The sequence below is a fragment of the Lycium barbarum genome, chromosome 12, assembly GCF_019175385.1.
Source record: "Lycium barbarum isolate Lr01 chromosome 12, ASM1917538v2, whole genome shotgun sequence".
Lineage (NCBI taxonomy): Eukaryota > Viridiplantae > Streptophyta > Magnoliopsida > Solanales > Solanaceae > Lycium > Lycium barbarum.
The window spans coordinates 10,696,132-10,716,246 of NC_083348.1; the positions used below are offsets into that span (position 1 = coordinate 10,696,132).

At 40.7% G+C, this 20,115-nt stretch overlaps 1 protein-coding gene across 1 annotated transcript; it reads right to left on the reverse strand.

Annotated features, from left to right (window-relative positions):
- Positions 1 to 7,536: 7,536 nt before the first annotated feature.
- Positions 7,537 to 10,822, reverse strand: LOC132621916 (pentatricopeptide repeat-containing protein At4g14850). Its single transcript, XM_060336392.1, has 2 exons — positions 9,134 to 10,822; positions 7,537 to 8,479 (listed from the first exon to the last, which is right to left on the reverse strand). Exons 1-2 carry the CDS (start codon positions 10,729 to 10,731, stop codon positions 8,014 to 8,016), a joined length of 2,064 nt encoding a protein of 687 aa, XP_060192375.1. The 5' UTR covers positions 10,732 to 10,822; the 3' UTR covers positions 7,537 to 8,013.
- Positions 10,823 to 20,115: the final 9,293 nt, after the last annotated feature.

The window sequence follows — 20,115 nt, forward strand, 5'->3', positions numbered from 1 at the left end:
TTAGCTTTCCTCGGTATATATTGACAGACAATGGTAAGTCATTTGATAACAAGTTGATGACTAAGATTTGTGACCTTTTTGGTTTCAAGCAACGTAATTCCTCTATGTGTTATGTTGCTGCCAATGGCCTCGTTGAAGCATTTAATAAGACACTCTGCAACTTGTTGAAGAAAGTCGTCTCCAAATCTAAGAGAGATTGGCATGAAAGAATGGAATAAGCTCTTTGGGCATATGGGACGACCTATCGCACCCCAACGCAAGCGACTCCTTATTCTCTTTTTTATGGATTTGAAGCAGTCCTTCCACTTGAGCGTCAAATCCCATCATTGCGGCTTGCTATTCAAGAAGGACTCACTGATGACGAGAATGCTAGGTTACGCCTTGAAGAATTTGAGGCTCTTGATGAAAAGAGGTTAGAATCTCAACAAAATCTGAAATGCTATCAAGCCCGTCTATCTCGATCTTTCAATAAGAGGGTTCGTCTTAGATGCTTCCAAGTGGGTGACCAAGTTCTTATTGTAAGAAGGCCAATTATTACTTCTCGTCGATCTGGAAGCAAGATTGCTGCTAAATGGGATGGGTCGTATGTTGTGCAAGAAGTATACTCAACTGGCGCTTACAAGCTTGTTGGCTCAGAAGACTTGCGGATTGGGCCCATCAATGGGAAATTCATGAAGAGATACTATCCTTGAAGAAGAGAAAGAAAATATACTCCTTAAGGAACGAGCATAAACTGCATGCAACTCCTGGCCTGCAAGAGTATAAACTGTGTACGGCCCCTTAAACCCTAAACCCTAAACCCAAAAACAATGTCTGCTAGGTTGAAAATCTCGAAAGAGGCAGCCTAGGCAAAAGTTATTGCAAAAAAAAAAAAAATCAAATTTATGAACTACGGTATGACTTGATCCTCTTTACTGAGGTACGTAGGCGCTTAAAGTTTTATTCTAAGTTTAGTCGCATGAGTTAAAAAAAAAAAGGGTAGAAAAAAAAACTCAATTTTCTGAACTACGGTATGACTTGATCCTCTTGGCCGAGGTATGTAGGCTCTTAGAGTATTATTCTAAGTTCAGTCTTATGAGTTAAAAAAATAGTATGGCATTTTGTGAACATCACATTAATTCTATCAAATAATAATGCCACTAAAGAAAAAAAAGAAGTTTGTGTAGATGAATCAAATGTGAATTGTGCCTCTTTCTTCGGCATACATATAGCATTTGTGCGATGAGTGCTGGAAGATCAAGTAGCGGGTGAGTTGAAAACTCCAAACATGAGTTATGAACAAGCGTGCAAAATTATAGAGTCGAGCAAGGCAGAATCTGAGCTAAATTCGAAGAATGATATGTACAAATCCATAAAGCTGTTGGCCGTGATTTTTATATAGATTGTAGTTTTTTGAGTTATCTATTCAATGGGACAAGAACCTCGTGATTTTGAAGTTCCAACACCAAGATATGAATTTTTTTGGAGAAGCCGGGCGAATCTGTATTTGCCAGCGTGCCGATATCTAAGTTAGACTTATGGAATTTATCTAGGACGATTCTGAAGGTATCCAACTTTGAATTTTGGATATGTCATAGATTTAGAAGTCTACTTTTCGTGGAATTTATGGTTCGTTATTTCGGCATTCCTACATCAAGATATAATTTTTTTGGTGAAACGCAAATCTAAATCTGCCAGCGTGCTTATATCTAAGGCAGAATTCTGGAATTTATCTGGAATGATTCAGGAGGTATCCAACTTTGAATTTTGGATATGTCTTAGATATAGAAGTCTAGTTTTGCGCGAAATTTAACAGCTCATAATTTTGGCATTCCCACATCAAGAATTTTTTTAATTTTTTTTTTTTTTTTGGTGAGGCAGTGCAAATCTAAATCTGCCAGCGTGCCAATGTCTAAGGCAGAATTCTGGAATTTATTTGGGACGATTCTGAAGGTATCAAACTTTGAATTTTGGATATGTTTTAGATATAGCAGTCTAGTTTTCGAAGAATTAAACGTCTCATGATTTCGACATTCCTACATCATGATATAAATTTTTTGGCACAAAGGCTCTAAGTTGATGAACAACGTTATGTTAAGAGGAAATGCGTGTAGCCTCTAAAATTCAAATCTTGACACCCTTGAGAACTTTGAGCTTTGAGAAACATCGTTTAAGAGAAATTTGATGGTATTAGTGAATGACAATAGATATATCACTCTTGATTAAGTAAAAAAAAAGCAACCACAAAACATATCAAGGAGAATGTGCAACCTAAAACAAAATAAATGGAGTCTTTATTTCTAATAATTACATCCACTAATCAATCAAATGCAAAAAAAAAAAAAAAAAAAAAAAAGAGAGAGAGAGAGAAAGAGCAATTGAAATACTTTCTATGGACTAATCTAAACACAATTTGTAATTGATTAAGTCGTGGCGCATAGCTTCCAGTTGCTCCTTCTTCTGCTCTAAATCAATCGAGTCGTCGGCATTCGACAAGTCTACATCATGGCATGCGTCGAACTCCTTTCCAGCAGTCAAGGCTCTTAATTTAGCTTCTTCGACTTCCTTCTCGGTGGCTTCTAAGAGGACTTTAAGTTCTTCTCCTTTGTGCGCATCTTTTCTATCTTCTCTTTCACCTCATCTAGAGATTGACAGATAGACAAAGCTCTTTCAACCTTCTCGTGTTCTTCAAACATGGCATTTGAAAGATGCTCTCCAACTGCTATAAATAATTCTTTTCTGGCAGCTTCCACATCCTTATCGTGTAGGTTTAATCGTGCCTTGTTGTACGAAGCAGCAAGCTCAAACAACGACTTCAATAATTTCATCAAAGGGGAAACATCCACATCCTTTCCATCCATATCCTTGAGAATCACTTGGATTTATTCTTCAAGAGAGGAAGCCCTGTCTACATCACTTCCGGAAAGCTTATCTCGAATCACAGCCCAAAGAGTAGAAATAAACATAGTTCTGTAGTTAAAGACAACCTTTTTCCCATCAAATACGGACACTACAGCTGCTGGACGTTTTTGCAAGTCATAACTCAACTTTTCTTTCACTTCATCACGATAAATAGAAGTTGTCCCCTATTCTGCCTTAGTTGTAGAAGATGATTTTATTGGGTCCGGACCAGAAACGGACTCACCACTCTCCGTTGACCTTCCTCGTTGTAATGCTCCAACACCATTTGGTTGTATAAAAAGGACAAATAATTAGTAAAAGTCATTATGGCATGTCTGGAAAACTAAAGGTTTTAAATCATACCTCTTTAATAAGAGCTGTCAAAGTCCTCGAAGGACTACCAACGCTGCCAAGAATCTCGACTACTGCTAAATCGGCATCTTCCAATTTTCCTGAACGTGACCTCACTTTCCTCCAACAACGCTCTTCATGACTGGTATCACTCTCGCCTCGAGACGATCTCTTACTAGAAGCTTGAGCAACTACACTTAACGGAAATGAGCTTTTGCCACCTTGGTGGCCTTGATCATGCACCTGTTCCGTTGGAGCTTTTATAAGTAATTGAGACCCCTTGCCTTTGCATTGCTCGATCAATATGACCTCCGGAAGGGAGGAATTATCGGCCTTTGGGGCTGCAATGGTACATCCTTGATGTGTATCCTCTAAAAGCGCGTTAAAAATTGGCCTAGCTGCATCCACCAAATATTGGAAGTAGCCATCAAGAAAATTTCCATGCGTTTTCAATCACCAAGTCATTGGCAAAGAGTTTAAACTGTGCACTTGACTTCAAAGATGAGTCCAGTTTTCTCCTCGCTTTATCGTGTTTTTTGATTTTGAAACCACTCCTCAAAACTAGCAAACTCAGTTTGCATTGAGAAGGCAAATGTTTGTCTGGTATGTCCACCCACTAAACCTCATCGTCCAAAGTGCTTTTCCGAGAACTGTTGCTTCAATCAACTATAAAATAGAACAAATCATCACTTCAAGAGGGAAAAAAAATGAAAACTTCAAATATCAGATAGAAGAATGTATCTTCCTTTGCCTCGTGGAACTAGTCGAAGTGTGCGCGAGTTGACGGTTATAAAAAAAATGCGTCTTCCTTTGGGTGATGCTTGAAGTTTAAACTGAAATGTAACAACTAGAATTACATCTGGAAATCCTTCTGCTCCGTAACCTTGAACGCCAGCAATTTGCTGCTGGATAATATTGCAATGTCAACAATGTAAAACCTTAAATTTAGAGCAAAAATTTGCTCAATCACTAATTTACTTAGTCTCAAACTTACATGAAATAGGGAAAAAGAACGAGGCACTGGAAAATTTTTGTTCAATAAACTAATAGTCATTGTTGAAAAATCAGAATTGCTAGATTTCTTTCGATCTGCCTAGGAGTGGGGCAGAGCTACCTGGTACACTGGTACTTGTGGTAATCGGAGATAGCAGGTATGCAGTGCAATTCTTTGCTAAGCACCCTGGACAACATCATCATAAACAAATAGAATTGCTAAGATTTCCCTGTGCAGTGGTGTTCTCTTCTTTCTGTTCTGCACTACACAACTATGGCACCTTAATTGCATACTAGAAAAGTGAGAAAAACATTTATTCATAAATAGGGAATTGCTGAGGGATAAATTTGGAACTAGTGAGTGTGTGCTTCAAATTCCAAAACATCCAACCAAGGTTCTAAGTACCAAAAACATCCCTGATCCTTACGTTGAATGAAAAACGATGCAAGGGACTCCTTGATTAGTACTCTCTGTAGACTTGAGTTGGTCGCTAATTTAAACAGAGATAGGTAGATGTATGATTCAAATATAAGCCTCTTCTTTTTCTCTACATTTTTTTTTTCTGATACACCACGTCGCTGTCAAAACTCAAAAGTATTTACTGGCTGTGTGCATGACTAGCACGAGACAACCATTGGCACTCGTCATACTTTTACCAGTTGTCTTTACAACACAGTATTTTCTGTTTACACCAAAACGGATTAACTGAAATAAGAAAGATCATTTCATGCTTTCTACATCATTCCCATTACTGTGGTACATTCAATCTCTTGCATCAGATAAGAAACAATAGACTTCCTACTCTCTACAGATTTCTCAACTATTATTAGTACAAGGGGTTTAAAAAATGTGGATGAATTGGTATCACAAGAGGTGTGTCCGGATCACGACTTGAATTATGTACCAATATTATTAGCCCAAAAAGTTTAAAGGGGTAATCTTTGTGGTCAAAATATTTGTAGAGAGCAGTAGGTCATCAGGAACAATTCATGATCTCTTTATAAGAACTTTAAAACTAACATATCTAAGAAACATTAACATGCTTAATAATTTTTCTAAAGCTGTCAGTGAATATATCAGACCACTAGAGCAAATGCTCGTGCTTTAATGGAGCGACGTGGACAATGGTGATTCATGTAGCCAACCCGAACTTGTTTGGAATCAAGACATAGTTGTTGTCTATGAATATATCAATCAAGCTTTTAGTTTGGATCTTTGTACATTTGTGTATACCAGTTTCTGAACACGTGCGTTGCACGTTTGTTTCATGTTAATAAGTACATAATTTTTAAAACAGTATATATGATATTAAAACATGTGTGTAGGTGAGAAATGAAATCTAAAGCGGAAAAGTACAACTCAAACTGATGAACAATCAACCTATTCAAATAATTTGATTCTTGAATGCAAAATTATTAGATATCATCTCAACCTGCAAAATTGAACAACTAAATTTAGTTAATAAGTAGATCCAAATACATATATGGTTGTGATGCAAAAGTACTTAAAAGTTTAACAACGGCGAATTCTTTTTTAAATGCGATGGGACCAAATTTTAACATTGATACTATTGAAATAATATTGGTGCTAACTATATCTGACAGTCTTTCAAACACTCGCTTCTGCTATACCTTCAAATGATTAAAAAAGGGGAAATGGGTAAAAAATATCCCTCCACTTCGGGACAAGGGCTAAAAATATCCTCCGTAACGAATGTGGGTCAAAAATACCCCTTCCGTCATTAAAGTTTTCAAATATATCCCTGTCTTAACGGAAATCCCCAAATCCTCCAAAATAACCCGATTTTATTTTTTAAGCCCACCCCATCATTAAACCCGACCCAAATTTGTGGTTGCCTAAACTTAAAGTTGCTCTCAGATGAGGCTACACATCTAACGTCCATGAATGTGTTTCAGGAAGGAATAACAAACAACGTGTTAATTTATGATTGTTCTGCTTCTCGTGTCAAGTATTTCTGCTAGCCTACATGTATTGGAGTTATAAGCTAAAAAAAATAAGTTGGGGTAGTCTAACTTATTTTTTTTTGGCTTATAAGCTGCTTTAGATAAGCTAAGTCAAATGGGCCCAATTATTTTTTTGAGCTTATTTTAAGCACAAAATGACTTTAAGTTGACCAGTCAAACACTCAAAAAAACTGAAAACAGCTTATAAGCAACTTATAAGCCAATCCAAACAGGCTCATAGTCTACATAGTAGTCACTGTTTTCTCAATTTATCAATTTGAGAAGAGAGAATCAAGAAACTACGAAGAGAAATGGGTGAAAAGGGGTTACAAATACCATCGAAGCTGTTCTCATGGGTTCGAAGGCAGTCAAAAATGGCTAGTTGTCATATCATTCACTTTGGTGGTGATTCTCTAGTTGTTCATCCGAAAACATAATCACTTCTTCGTTTTGGCAGAGTTGGTTCATTTCATTGGACTCTTATGTTTGATTTACAAGTTGTCTACCCTCAAGACTTTCTAGGGTTTTTTATTTAGTTGGGTCAGGTTTAATAATGGAGCGAGTTAAAAAATTAAATCGGTTTATTTTGGGGGATTTGAGGATTTCCGTTAAGACAGGGGTATATTTGAAAAATTTAATGACAGGAGGGGTATTTTTTGACCCAAATTCGTAACGGAAGATATTTTTAGCCCTTTTCCCAAAGTAGAGGGGTATTTTTGAACCTTTTCCCTTAAAAAAGAAACTAAAAAATATGTATAGAACGATGTCTTGTAAAAGGACCAAAATTATATCTTATCCATAAATACAAGCTCCTAAATAGCAAGCAATAAGCAAAATTAAACTTGTCTAATAGGGAAAAAATAGATTAACCTAAGTCAAAACATGTCAAACAAGAAGACAAGCAGTAGATTTTTCTGGAATAAGAAAATTCTTACGGAAAATAATAAGAAAAGGGATAAAATGATGAACTGTTTTTTCTTTGTGCTGTGTAGCTTAATAAAGAAACAAAAAATATGAAATAGCTATTGGAAGCTCAAAAGAACAAAAAATAAAAACTGAGAAATTAAAGACTTAACATTTAAAAAAAAAAAAAAAAAACTTTGCATCGTAACAGTCCAACAATAAATACGGCTGGTAGATGAGCAATTTTCTTCATGTAACAGTTTTTGTTGAAATTATTTATTTAATAGAAGACCTATTTTTGTAAAGGGAAAAATGGTCAATCAAATTTTAATGGGCATTTTCTAATTCAACTTTAACCTCAGGAGCTTCCCACTTTTAATAATATATGATGATGATGTTGACGATGTACTAGGAATATGGATCTACAACAGTAAAACACATAACTTCAACTCTGCAAGCTAGTAGTACCTTGAAAGTTTTTTCATGTCCAAAATTGCCGGAAACTTGCATATGGTGTTCTGGCAGCACCAGGACCTTCATCCCACATTCAATTGTTTTGTCATCAATGTGAACATAAAATAACATGACATGTTATAGAAGCAGAAGAATACACTCTTCATGCTTGCAGCGCTCGGAAATGTGTTAGGCAGAGCTGCTTCCGCAGTGCCAGTGTAAATGTTGAGTTTCAGATTTGCAAAGCTCTTAACTGTGCCTCTAGCTGGGGATGGTGAACCTTGTATGCAATTCCAGCTTGGCCTTGGAAGTGAAGAAAACTTATGGAGGTGAAATCTTCTAGTTCAGACCCTCAACCTGAACATCACTCCTATTGCTGCAGTAGCATCACGAGTGTAAATTAGTGCTAGGATCAATAGCAGAATGGGAAGGAAGTATCTGGAATTCTCTGGAATACTTAAACTAGATTCACCAATAATCTCTACATGAGCACTGGTAGTCCTTGAAAGAATGAAATCGGTTGTTATCTCTTACAATAATTTCTCTACCAGTAATGCCCGAGATGAACTTTATTGCACTATGGCAATCCACACAAACCCTCAGGTTTTTTGTTATCCTTATTGGGACTCCAGGAGGGATAGCAATGAGACCAAATGCAAGTGCAATCTTCTCACTGTGGTACCAAACTTCCGATTCCTTTTCTTCCTCCTCTAAGTCGTATAGTGCGAAATTCGTGTCAGCAGTATAACCTGCTGCTTTCATATCTCTCTTCAACTTGGCCAGCATTGCTTGAATCTCTGGGTATCTCTCATGAGTTGTATCCTTTGCTTGGAAAATATGCGTAGAATTCTTTGCAGATATCCAGCTGAATCCGGCCCCTTTCTTGATGCCAACATCTTTCATCTCCTTCCTGACGAGATTAGCTTCATCCCACCTGCAGTTACCTCTTATGATAAATAGGTATTGGAGAAAGGCAAACTTATATACCAATGACCATGAACAACCACTCAACTTGCATTCTACAGATATAAGTGCCAGTTTGTCCAAAGGAACAAGCATGATCCCCTACCCCCCTCCTTCCAAGCTAAAGTTAATAGAAAAATACTATTAATGGAATTGTGACAAATATTGTGAACGTCCCAAAATAGAAAGAGTTGCATACAGATGAGGAAAGAGGAAGAAACATATGATAAATTCAGCTGTAGTAGTAACGCAAAAAAAAAGAACTTTACATTTGGTCCTTCAAGGGGTTAGAGTAAGCCTTCACAATTTAAAATTTCATACAATGTTTCTGCATGTATCTACAGTTACATGTAGCAGTACTTATATTGTCAAAATACGTCTACTTAGAAAGCATCAAAACAAAATGAGCATAGATTAACAGGGCCTCTGCTCTCCTGGAGTAGCTTCACAGTTAGTATAGTTGGACCGTGTGACAAGATAACAAGAATGTCTAAGATAAGATTAAACAATTAAAGTGACTGATCAGAGACAGAATTAAAGAACAAAGCATTAAGGAGGAGCTTTCAAAGTCAGTATCTATACACATATTAACTTAGCCAAAAAGAAACAAAGAACTTAAGGTCACCTTCCAGCAGCTGCAAACATATTAGAAAGAATGACATGGTTTCCAGAGTCTTTTGGATCAAGTCGAAACAAATTGCCAGCTGCAACCTTCCCTAGTTCAGGTTTTCCATAAACTCTGCAAGCCCCTAAAAGAGCTCCCCAGACTGAAACTGTAGGCGGAACAGGCATTTTCTTGATAAAGTCGTATGCGCGCTCCACCCAACCAGCCTTTCCAAGCATGTCCACAGCACATGCATAATGTTCTGGCCCTGGTTCAATCCCGTACTTCTTACGCATAGATTCAAAGATATCCATGCCTATTTTAACAGCTCCAGCCCTACTACAAGCTGTCAATACAGAAACAAACGTCACATAATTAGGCACCACATTATGGCTTCCACTTGTCATCTCCTCAAATAAATTCAATGCCATGTCCGCGCGCCCTTGATGAGCATAACCACCCATTATGGCGTTCCAAGTTATCAAATTCCTCTCAGGCATTTCATAAAAAGCGCTCTCACAATCTTCTATGCTACCACATTTCCCATACATGTCAACAAGTGCACTGCCAACAAATACGTTACTCTCGATACAAGCCTTTACTGCAAGACCATGAATAGACCTCCCCAGCTCAAGCACCGCCATTCCTGCACAAGCACTAAGCACACTTGAAACCATGAATTCAGTTGGATTAATACATTCCTTCCTTGCCTTAAGAAACACCATAAAAGCCTTCTCCCATATATCATTCTGTTCATACACCGCCAACATAGTGCACCACGATACACCATTACGCGCACTCATCTCATCAAAAACCATCTCCGAATACTCCACCTCATGACATTTCCCATAAAAATCAATCAATCCATTTAAAACAGATACATCTGATCCAAACCCAAGTCGAATCACATAACCATGCAACTGCCGCCCAAGCATCAAACACAAACCATCCGAGCAAGCATTCAAAAACACGCAAAAAGTAATGGAATTAGGTTTCTCTTCACCCACTCGTAAGAGCTCAACAAATTTCAAACCCGCATCGTACGGCCTCCCATCAAGCACAGAATTAGAAATACAGGCATTCCAGGTGGCGATATTCCTCTGAGGCATTTCATCAAACACCTTGTCCGCATAACCCCGTAAACCCGTTTTCCCATACATATCAAAAGCGCTACACCCAACAAACACGTCATTAACGAAGCTAGTCTTAATTGCGAGCGCATGAAGCTGTTGTCCCATTACAGGGGAATGCAAGAATGCTGCAGCTTTGAAAAGGCAAGGGAAAGTGAAGTCATTGGGCTGAATAGAGTCGCGGCGCATGTGGGAGAAATGTGAGAGGGCAGATGTGAAATGACCATTTTGGACAGAGCCGGAGATGAGAGAGGTCCACGTGACGACGGAACGACAAGGGTACGGGATGAGGGAAAGAAGGAGCTGAGCTGAATTGGGAGAGTCGAGTTTGGAGTAGAGGTTGATGAGATGGTTAGAGAGGAAAGGTGGGAACGGGGGTGAAATTGTTCTGATGATGTGACCGTGAACAGCTCGACCAAGTAGAAGGGATTTAGTTGATACGGCTGATTCAATCAGCGATCCAAGAGCGTTGGCGCTGAGAAAGGGCATGGATTCCCTACACCAATGTTTCGTATTTGAACGAGTTCACGGCGGTAATCTCATTTCTCCCAATCAGTTTATCAGAAGGGAAATGGGTCAAATTTACCCCTCTACCGTGAGAAAAGGGTCAAAATTATCCTCTTGTTATACTTTCGGTTAAAAAATATCTTTAACATTAACAACAAGATCAAATATAACCTCTACCGTTAAGTTTGTCCAAAGTGAATGTCCAATCTCACGTGGCATTAATATTTTAGTGACGTGGATACACGTGGCATGCCATCTTAGCACCCTTAATACATTCGGCCCCTCCCTTCCACTTCTTCTCTTCCAAGCACTAGAACCTCTACTCCTTTCCCCATAGTGCCACCATGACGACCACCATTTTTCACAGTAGAGGGGTAAATTTGACCCTTAACAATTACTGGTAGTACAAGCTTAAGAATTTACATCGTTCCAAAGTAGACACGATTGTGTACATTGACTTATCTGTTACTAGGTTTACACACTGCAGATATTTGCTACATATGGTACATACAACAAAGATAAAAGAATTATGAGTTATATCGGTATAATTAAAAATACCTAACATATTATTTTTCTTCTTTAAAATTTAAGCAATTTGAACTAAAAATAGATAAGAATAATTAGCTTTCATAATGTTTAATCGATTTGCAATTAGAATCCTGGAGAAAAATTCATAGTTTTAAATTAACTTGCAACAAGAATCCTAAAAAGATACATTTTATTTCTGAACATTTTATTTCTAGTTATGCTAAACATAATGATGTAGATATTTGATAACCATTACAGTAGCAGGTTCACAATTATTTATAGTAGTACATGATGATCAGAATGCCTAGGAAATACTCTTCAACACATGAATATTTACAAAGCAAACATATCTATGATTCTTTTATAAACGGAGAGTGCCTAGAAGAGATGTTTATCAGTCTTACTTTTTCAATTTAATTAGTCAAAAAATACTTTTTAAAATAAGTTGATTTTAGAAGGTTAGCCAAACAAGTCTCCAAAAGTATTTTTTTTTTTTAAATATACTTTTTCAGCTTCTGTTTCTATACTCAAAATCACTTTATCTTCTCATGCTTTGATCAAGCACCTCAACTTTGAAAGAAAAAACATTTTTGACTTGGAGAAGCTTGGCCAAACAGGGCTATAAGGATACTTTTCAAACATGAATACTTACTGAGTAAGAAGTGTACTAAGACGTATATATGAATGTTCGATGTGCAATGTTTAATCATAGTGATAGGATTCGAATAATGATGTGAATAGGGCTTGTTGTATTTAGTATACGGCGTCAAGCAATTCCTCTTTCCCCTACCGACAATGTGCCAAGAAGTGCATTGTTGGATTTGAATTGGAACTTAAGACCATAAGCTATAGATATTTGGGTTTCCTGTCACGACCCAACCCCGTAGGCCGTGACTAGTGCCCGATCTGGGCACCCGAACCCATCTATCAAATATTATCTCAAATTCTATCAACTCATTCTAGTATATGGCAGAAGCCGACAAGATTTTATTTCAAATTTAGGTAATTTCCAGAAAATTTCGGCAGAGTTTCCTTTGTTTTACGGACTATCCAATATACCCTGCACGCACTAAATACCAACAAAAGTCACACAGGGCTAACCAAGCAATATATAAACATATGCGGACCGGCCGCCTCGGCGTATAGGATCGCCCAAACAACATATGCGAACCGGCCGCCTCGGCGTATGGGATCGCCCAAACGACATGTACATACATCCATACAGAAAGACCCTAACCCACAAACATGTCCACAGACCTCTAAACAGACCGACAGAATCATATGACGGGACAGGCCCCGCCGTACCCATGAACGAATGTATACAAATGCACTAATAAATATATATACCAAAAGTATAAGCTCCGGAAAGAGAGGAGCACTCCGAAGAGCAGAAAGGGTGACCTAAACAGGTGGATCACCAGGCTGTGCGTCTGTACCTGCGGGCATGAAACGCAGCCCCCGGAGAAGGGGGTCAGTACGAAATATGTACTGAGTATGCAAAGCAGAAGGTACAGAAATAAATCTGAATAATAATCGAATCAGATATATAGAAAATAATACATATCAAAATGTTTATTTCCAAAGTATAAATTATGCATAGGGCACTGGAAAATGTGGTCGCCCGCCTGTCGATGGCGCCACAACACAGCATAACACCAGAAAGTTTCAAATCTCCGAATCCCCGTCACACATCACAACACAGCATAACGCCAAACATAAGTGGAACCCGGCCCTCGAGCGAGGAGCACGGTGAACCATAAACACAGCATAACACCGGAATGTATCAAAAAGCGCACGACAACAGAACCGGCCCGGGAACCGGCGAACGATATCATAGTAGGCACGAGCGGAGTAGTGAGGAATCATATGCATAAAATCATTATTATAAATCCGAAGGATAAGTAAAATAGTCATATTCGAAATCGGAATAATAATTATCACTTTTTGATTCAAAGTTGTCGAATTTACATAAAGGGCGTCGCGGGACCCACGGACGAGTATAGACCCGAACTGAGCCCGCCTATGAAAAACATACCCATTATACATCAAGCAAACTCCTATAAAAATTATTGGAGCGATCCGAGTCTCTATGCGAAAAATATGGCATTCAGAGATTACAAAATTCCTTAAAGTGAACATTTTCTATGCGAATTTCGGAAAGCGATTACTTCAAATACATCATGGTTCATATTTCATAAAAATATACATAAGAGTGCCAAAGAATATATATATGGATCATAACATGCTCGGATCTCGAATTTGGAATTCCCTTAAAGCTCTAATCTAGCCTATGTGAAACTAAGGCATGCCAAAAGAAGGAAGGTTGCTTTACATACCTCAAACGCTCTCCAATATGATCCAACTCAAGCTAAGTCCAAACTATGATTCAGGCTGCCCACGATCTAAAAATAAGCCATAAAATGCCAAACATTAGCTAAAGACTCTTTGGGCATTAAATTCCAATTTCGCCCTTAATTCTACAGAAATTTGGGCAGCATTTCCCCTGTAAATAGGCTACCCCGAGAATTTAACTCGGCCGTATCAATCAACAACAACAACAACAACCAACCTAACAACATTAATAATCAATCTGAAAGGTAATACAACAATAATAGCTCTCTTTTCCATCATTCATCAACTTTCATAAATTCAATTCGACGACTTACCTTCAAGCCACAATCGACGCTTATACGCTCACATACTAACAATATTTAAAGACATTCTAAGCAATTCATACAACATTCCCAACAACCCAAATTTTTCTCTAATTCAGCCGAATTCAGCCCCCAACCCGAGACACCCCTATATCATGCTCCTCATTTCCAAACCATGAGTTGTACCCAAAAATTCACATTCTAACAAAGCTATTCTCATCAATAAATAATTCACATTAAATGTACAATAGCACCCAAATCAGTCCGCAACAATCACAATATCAATTTGAGTTAATAAACGTTTATTTCCAACATAGAATTCACAACGACGACGACTAAAACATTAAGCGATATTAATTCGTCCATTGTCATATATTGTGACCCGTTTCGTCCAACACTACAAGAGTACATATATGGATGATTCTCAATCGTTCTTCACCCTACAATGATCATAATAAACTAACTAGGCATTAATTCATAATTTCAACACAACACAACAAACACCCATTTACACGGCTCAAGCACCACACACCCAACTCACTTCCAACACACTATATTTCATGATATTCATCCTTTTTAACCTACTACAATAAGCATACAACCTTTGTAACATGCAAAACATAAATGATTCTTACCTTTCTCCTTCAATTTCCCAATAGCCTAGGGTTTCCAAAGATGAAAATTGGTGGGTTGATCGATCCAACGATGCTTCCACGCTACTTAGGGACCTCAAAATAGGGGGTTTGTACCAAGGAATTAATTTTTGGATGGCTTGAAATGGGAGTGGATTTTTCTCCCAGCTGGCCGTGAGCCTCAATGGAGGTTTTCAGCTTTTGCCCCTTTTGTTTTTAAGTGTGAGGATGAGTAATGAAGACTAGAGGTCACCCTTTACCATTTAAATGAAGTGTACAATTATCCCTTGGCCCACACTAATGTGTTGTCCCAATTAAAATTGAACACCATTTGTGTGGGCCAACCATGGAAATTGTGGATGATTTTTATCTTCCAATTTTTATCACTTTTGGTCCCGAATTTTCCTAATTGTTCCATACCAATAAATTCATGCACAACTTATATCTCAAAATAAATTCGAAGGTCAAGAATCCCGACTTTGTATCCCAAAATAATTTTGTCCTTAGCTTATCATAAATAAATTCGGATTATTCCACTGTACAAAAATACGGGTTCTAACATCCTTCCCCCCTTTAGAACATTCGTCCTCGAATGTCAGATTAACCTTACCGGTCATACAACAATTTGGGGGAGTTTCCTTACTAACTATCACAACAATACAATCATTGATCAACGATTCATTTATCAAACAACGTAGTCAAATAGAGAATTGGATTACCTGTAGGCTCTAAAAATAAATGAGGATACTTCTTGTTCATATGCTCCTCAGCTTCCCAGGTCATTTCCTCTCGGTTATTGTTCCGCCACAGCACTTTAACAGAAGCCATATCCTTGTTCCGCAACCTTTTTACCTGGCGATCCAATATGGCTATAGGCTGCTCCTCATAAGATAGCTCCTCTGTGACCTGAATGTCATCTACAGGAAAGACCCTGGAAGGGCCACCAATACACTTACGAAGCATAGAAATATGAAATACCGGGTGTACCGCCAAGTCAGCTAGCAAATCCAATTCGTAGGCCACCTTGCCTATTTTGCGAATAATCAGATAGGGCCCAATATATCTCGGACTGAGCTTTCCTTTCTTGCCAAATCGCATAACACCTTTCATCGGTGACACTTTCAGGAACACCCAATCGCCAATCTGAAACTCTAACGGTCGACGTCGCTTATCGGCATAAGATTTTTGTCGGCTCTGGGCTGCCAACAATCTTTCTCGAATAAGTTTCACCTTATCCACGGCCTGCTGGACCACATCTGGGCCAATCAACTCAGTCTCCCCAATATCAAACCAACCGATCGGTGATCTACACTTCCTGCCATACAAAGCCTCATATGGTGCCATCTGAATACTGGAGTGGTAGCTGTTATTATACGCAAACTCAAAAAGCGGTAAATGGTCGTCCCAGCTACCCCTGAAATCAATAACACAGGCACGCAACATATCTTCCAATGTCTGAATAGTGCTCTCGGCCTGTCCGTCGGACTGGGGATGGAAGGCTGTACTCAGGCTCACCTGGGTCCCCAATCCCTCCTGAAACGATCTCCAGAACTTAGCTGTAAACTGGGCACCTCTATCGGAAATAACAGACACAGGAACTCCATGAAGTCGTACAATCTCCCTGACATAAAGTATGGCATAATCCTCAGCTGAATAGGTGGTCCGAACCGGAAGAAAATGGGCTGATTTCGTCAGCCGATCAACAATAACCCAAATAGAATCATACCTCCGTGGAGTGCGAGGTAGACCTGTAATAAAGTCCATATTAATGATCTCCCACTTCCACGTCGGTATCTCCATCTCCTGCAATAGCCCACCGGGCTTCTGGTGCTCAATCTTAACCTGCTGGCAATTTGGACACTGAGCAACAAACTCTGCTATATCTCTTTTCATATCGTCCCACCAATATAGGCATCTGATATCATGGTACATCTTCGTCGACCCTGGATGAACAGAATATCGGGCGTAATGTGCCTCGCCCATAACCTGTCGCCGCAACCCTGCAACGTCAGGTACACACAATCTGCCTCTGTGAAATAACACTCCATTAGGTGAAATCTCAAACGGAGTCTTCTCCTGTGCCAGCGCTGCGTCTCTGTACTGTGCCAGAATAGGATCCTCATACTGATGCCGCTTAATATCTTCTGTAATAGAGGACTCAGCAATACCTCGAACAGAAACCCCAACATCTCCAGAATCAGCCAAGCGAACTCCAAGACTAGCCAACTGATGAATATCGCGAACCATTTCTTTACTCTCTGATGGCACGTCTGCTAGGCTGCCCATAGACTTGCGGCTGAGTGCATCCGCCACAACATTAGCTTTCCAAGGATGGTAGAGAATGTCAACATCATAATCTTTCAGCAACTCTAACCACCTCCGCTGCCGCAAGTTCAGCTCCTTTTGCCTAAAGATGTACTGAAGGCTCTTATGATCTGTATAAATGTCAACGTGAACCCCATATAAATAATGTCTCCACATCTTCAAAGCATGAATGACCGCGGCCAGCTCCAAATCGTGAGTAGGATAATTCTTTTCATGTTTTCTGAGCTGCCGGGAAGCATAAGCTATCACCCTGCCGTTCTGCATCAACACACATCCCAAACCAATACCAGAGGCATCACAATAAATCACAAACCCATCTGGACCCTCCGGAAGAGTCAGTACTGGAGCCGTAGTCAACTTCTCTTTCAGCAACTGGAAGCTACGCTCGCAAGCATCTGACCACTGAAACTTAGCTCCCTTCTGAGTCAGCCTTGTCAAAGGCGCTGAAATGGAAGCAAACTTCTCCACGAATCTCCGATAATAACCAGCCAATCCCAGAAAGCTACGCACCTCTATCGGCGTCGTAGGTCTAGGCCAATTCTTTACGGCCTCGATCTTCTGGGTATCCACCCGGACGCCATCAGCCCCAATAATATGTCCCAGAAATGCCACTGAAGATAACCAGAATTCACACTTAGAAAATTTAGCATATAATTCCTGGTGCCGAATTGTGCCAAGTACCGTCCTCAAATGGTTCGCATGCTCTGCCTCTGACCGAGAATAAACCAGAATATCATCGATAAATACGATCACAAACATATCCAAGAACGGTCTGAATACCCGATTCATCAGGTCCATAAATACTGCTGGGGCATTTGTCAGCCCAAAAGACATAACTCTGAACTCATAGTGCCCATATCGGGTCCTGAATGCTGTCTTGGGAATATCAGCCTCTCGTACCCGTACCTGATGGTAACCCGATCGCAGGTCTATCTTCGAGAAGTACCTGGCACCCTGCAGCTGATCAAACAAATCATCAATCCTGGGGAGGGGATATTTATTCTTGATGGTTACCTTATTCAACTGCCGATAATCAATGCACATCCGCAGCGAGCCGTCTTTCTTCCTCACAAATAATACCGGAGCTCCCCAGGGTGACGCACTAGGCCGAATGAAACCCTTCTCCAATAAATCTCTCAGCTGCTCTTTCAATTCTGCAGGTGCCATTCTGTACGGAGGAATAGAGATAGGTTGAGTGTCTGGCAACAGATCAATAGCAAACTCTATCTCCCGTTCGGGAGGAAGACCTGGAAGCTCATCTGGGAATACATCTACAAATTCATTAACCACTGGGACTGACTGAAGAGTCGGTGCCTCTGCCTCTAAATCATGAACACAGACCAGATGATAAATATACCCCTTTCTGATCATTTTCTCAGCCTTGAGGTATGAAATAAACTTACCCCTCGGCGATACTGTATTACCTGCCCACTCTATAACTGGCTCCCCTGGGAATTGGAATCGGACTATCTTCTTTTGACAATCAACATTAGCATAGCAAGAAGCTAGCCAATCCATACCCATAATCACGTCAAACTCGATCATATCTAACTCCACCAAATCCGCCTTAGTGCAGCGGCCACAGATAATCACGGAACAATCTCTATAAATATGACTGGCTATAACAGAGTCCCCTACTGGTGTAGCTACCTCAAAAGGCTCTATCGGTTCGGATTCTATCCCAATTGTATCAGCAACGAGTGGAAATATAAATGATAATGTAGAACTAGGATCAATCAATGCATACACATCGCGAGAGAAAACCAGTAATATACCTGTGATGACATTAGGCGAAGCCTCCTGGTCCTGTCTGCTGGCTAAGGCATAAATGCAGTTCGAAGGACCGCTAGAACCTGAAGCACTGCCACGACCTCGACCGCGTCCCGCCGGTGCAGGCATACCTCGCCCTGCAGGGCGTGCAACTGATGGAGCAGATGATGAACCAGCGGCTGACCCCGTCGGCTGAGCCACACTACCAGAACCGCTCGCCAACGGACAATCTCGCATAAGATGGCCCTGACCACCGCATGAAAAACAGGCTCCAGTAAGTCGATAACACTCTCCCGGGTGCGATTTCCCGCAATGGGAACAACGGGGCCTGGGTGGTCTGGACTGGCTGGGACCTCTAGCTATCTGTGACCCTGATGCTCTGGAGCTCTGACCGGCCCCAGACTGTCCTGCACTGTCAAATCTCCTTCCGGCTGGCTGTGTACCCCGGCCTGACGGAGGAGGATATCTGCCTGACTGCTGCTGCTGAGGCTGTCCGCCTCGAGAATCTCCAGAATAACCTGCGAATCTGGACCTCTTGGGCGGCCTCCTGTCCCGATCTCTGCTAGAATAATCAGCTCTATGTCGGTCCTCCATACCCAGGGCATAAGCCTGTAGTCGGGCAATATCCATGTCTGCCTGCAATGCCACCGCCATACAGCCATCAATCTAATAGCGGTCTAAAACCATCACGTATCTGTGCATCCGATCGGCCATATCTGCTACTATGGCAGGTGCATACCGGGCCAAAGAATCAAACTCCATATTATACTCACGGACGCTCCGACCCCTCTGCTGCAGATGCAAAAATCGGTCAACCCGCGCCCGCCGTAACTCTGGGGCCAAAAAGTGGTGAGTGAAAGCAGTCACGAACTCATCCCAAGTAGCTGGGGTAGCACCCTCACCCCTGGATAGCTCCCAGGACTCATACCAGTGAGCAGCAACATCCCGTAGTCTATGCGAAGCCAACTCAACAGACTCAGTCTCTGAAGCCCTGACCAAATCTAGTGAGCGCCGCATCCCCCGAATAAAGTCATGGGGGTCCTCGTCGGGCTTAGACCCGTAAAACTCTGGAGGGCCACATAATAGAAACTCTCGAACCCTCAGGCTGTCACGCCTATCGTCATCATCATCATCTCTCCGCCCGCGTTTGCGAGCCTGTCCCGCTACCAGAGTGGTCAATAACTGCACAGCCTCTCTCAGTGTCCTGTCCTCCGCCCCTGGCAGAGGAGCTTGAGGCGCGGGAGCTGGAGCCCCTGGAGCTAATGGTGAAGCTGCTCCAGACTCCTCTGACGATGAAGACGTAGCAGAGTCGGCTGGCCGGGACGTAATATCACGCATCATCTGAGCAAGGGTCCGAGTATCCTTCTGAGCCCGGCTGGTCTCTCCTACTACGCCCTTTTTCTTCTGGGCGGCCGTCGCCTTTTTCGGAGGCATCACTGAAAGAAAAACAACAACAG

Coding starts and splice junctions, on each gene's coding strand:
- LOC132621916 (XM_060336392.1), bottom strand. CDS start 10,731: ATGCCCTTTCTCAGCGCCAACGCTCTTGGATCGCTGATTGAATCAGCC. Junction 8,480..9,133: donor ATGTTTGCAGCTGCTGGAAG/GTGACCTTAAGT, acceptor AGGTAACTGCAG/GTGGGATGAAGCTAATCTCG.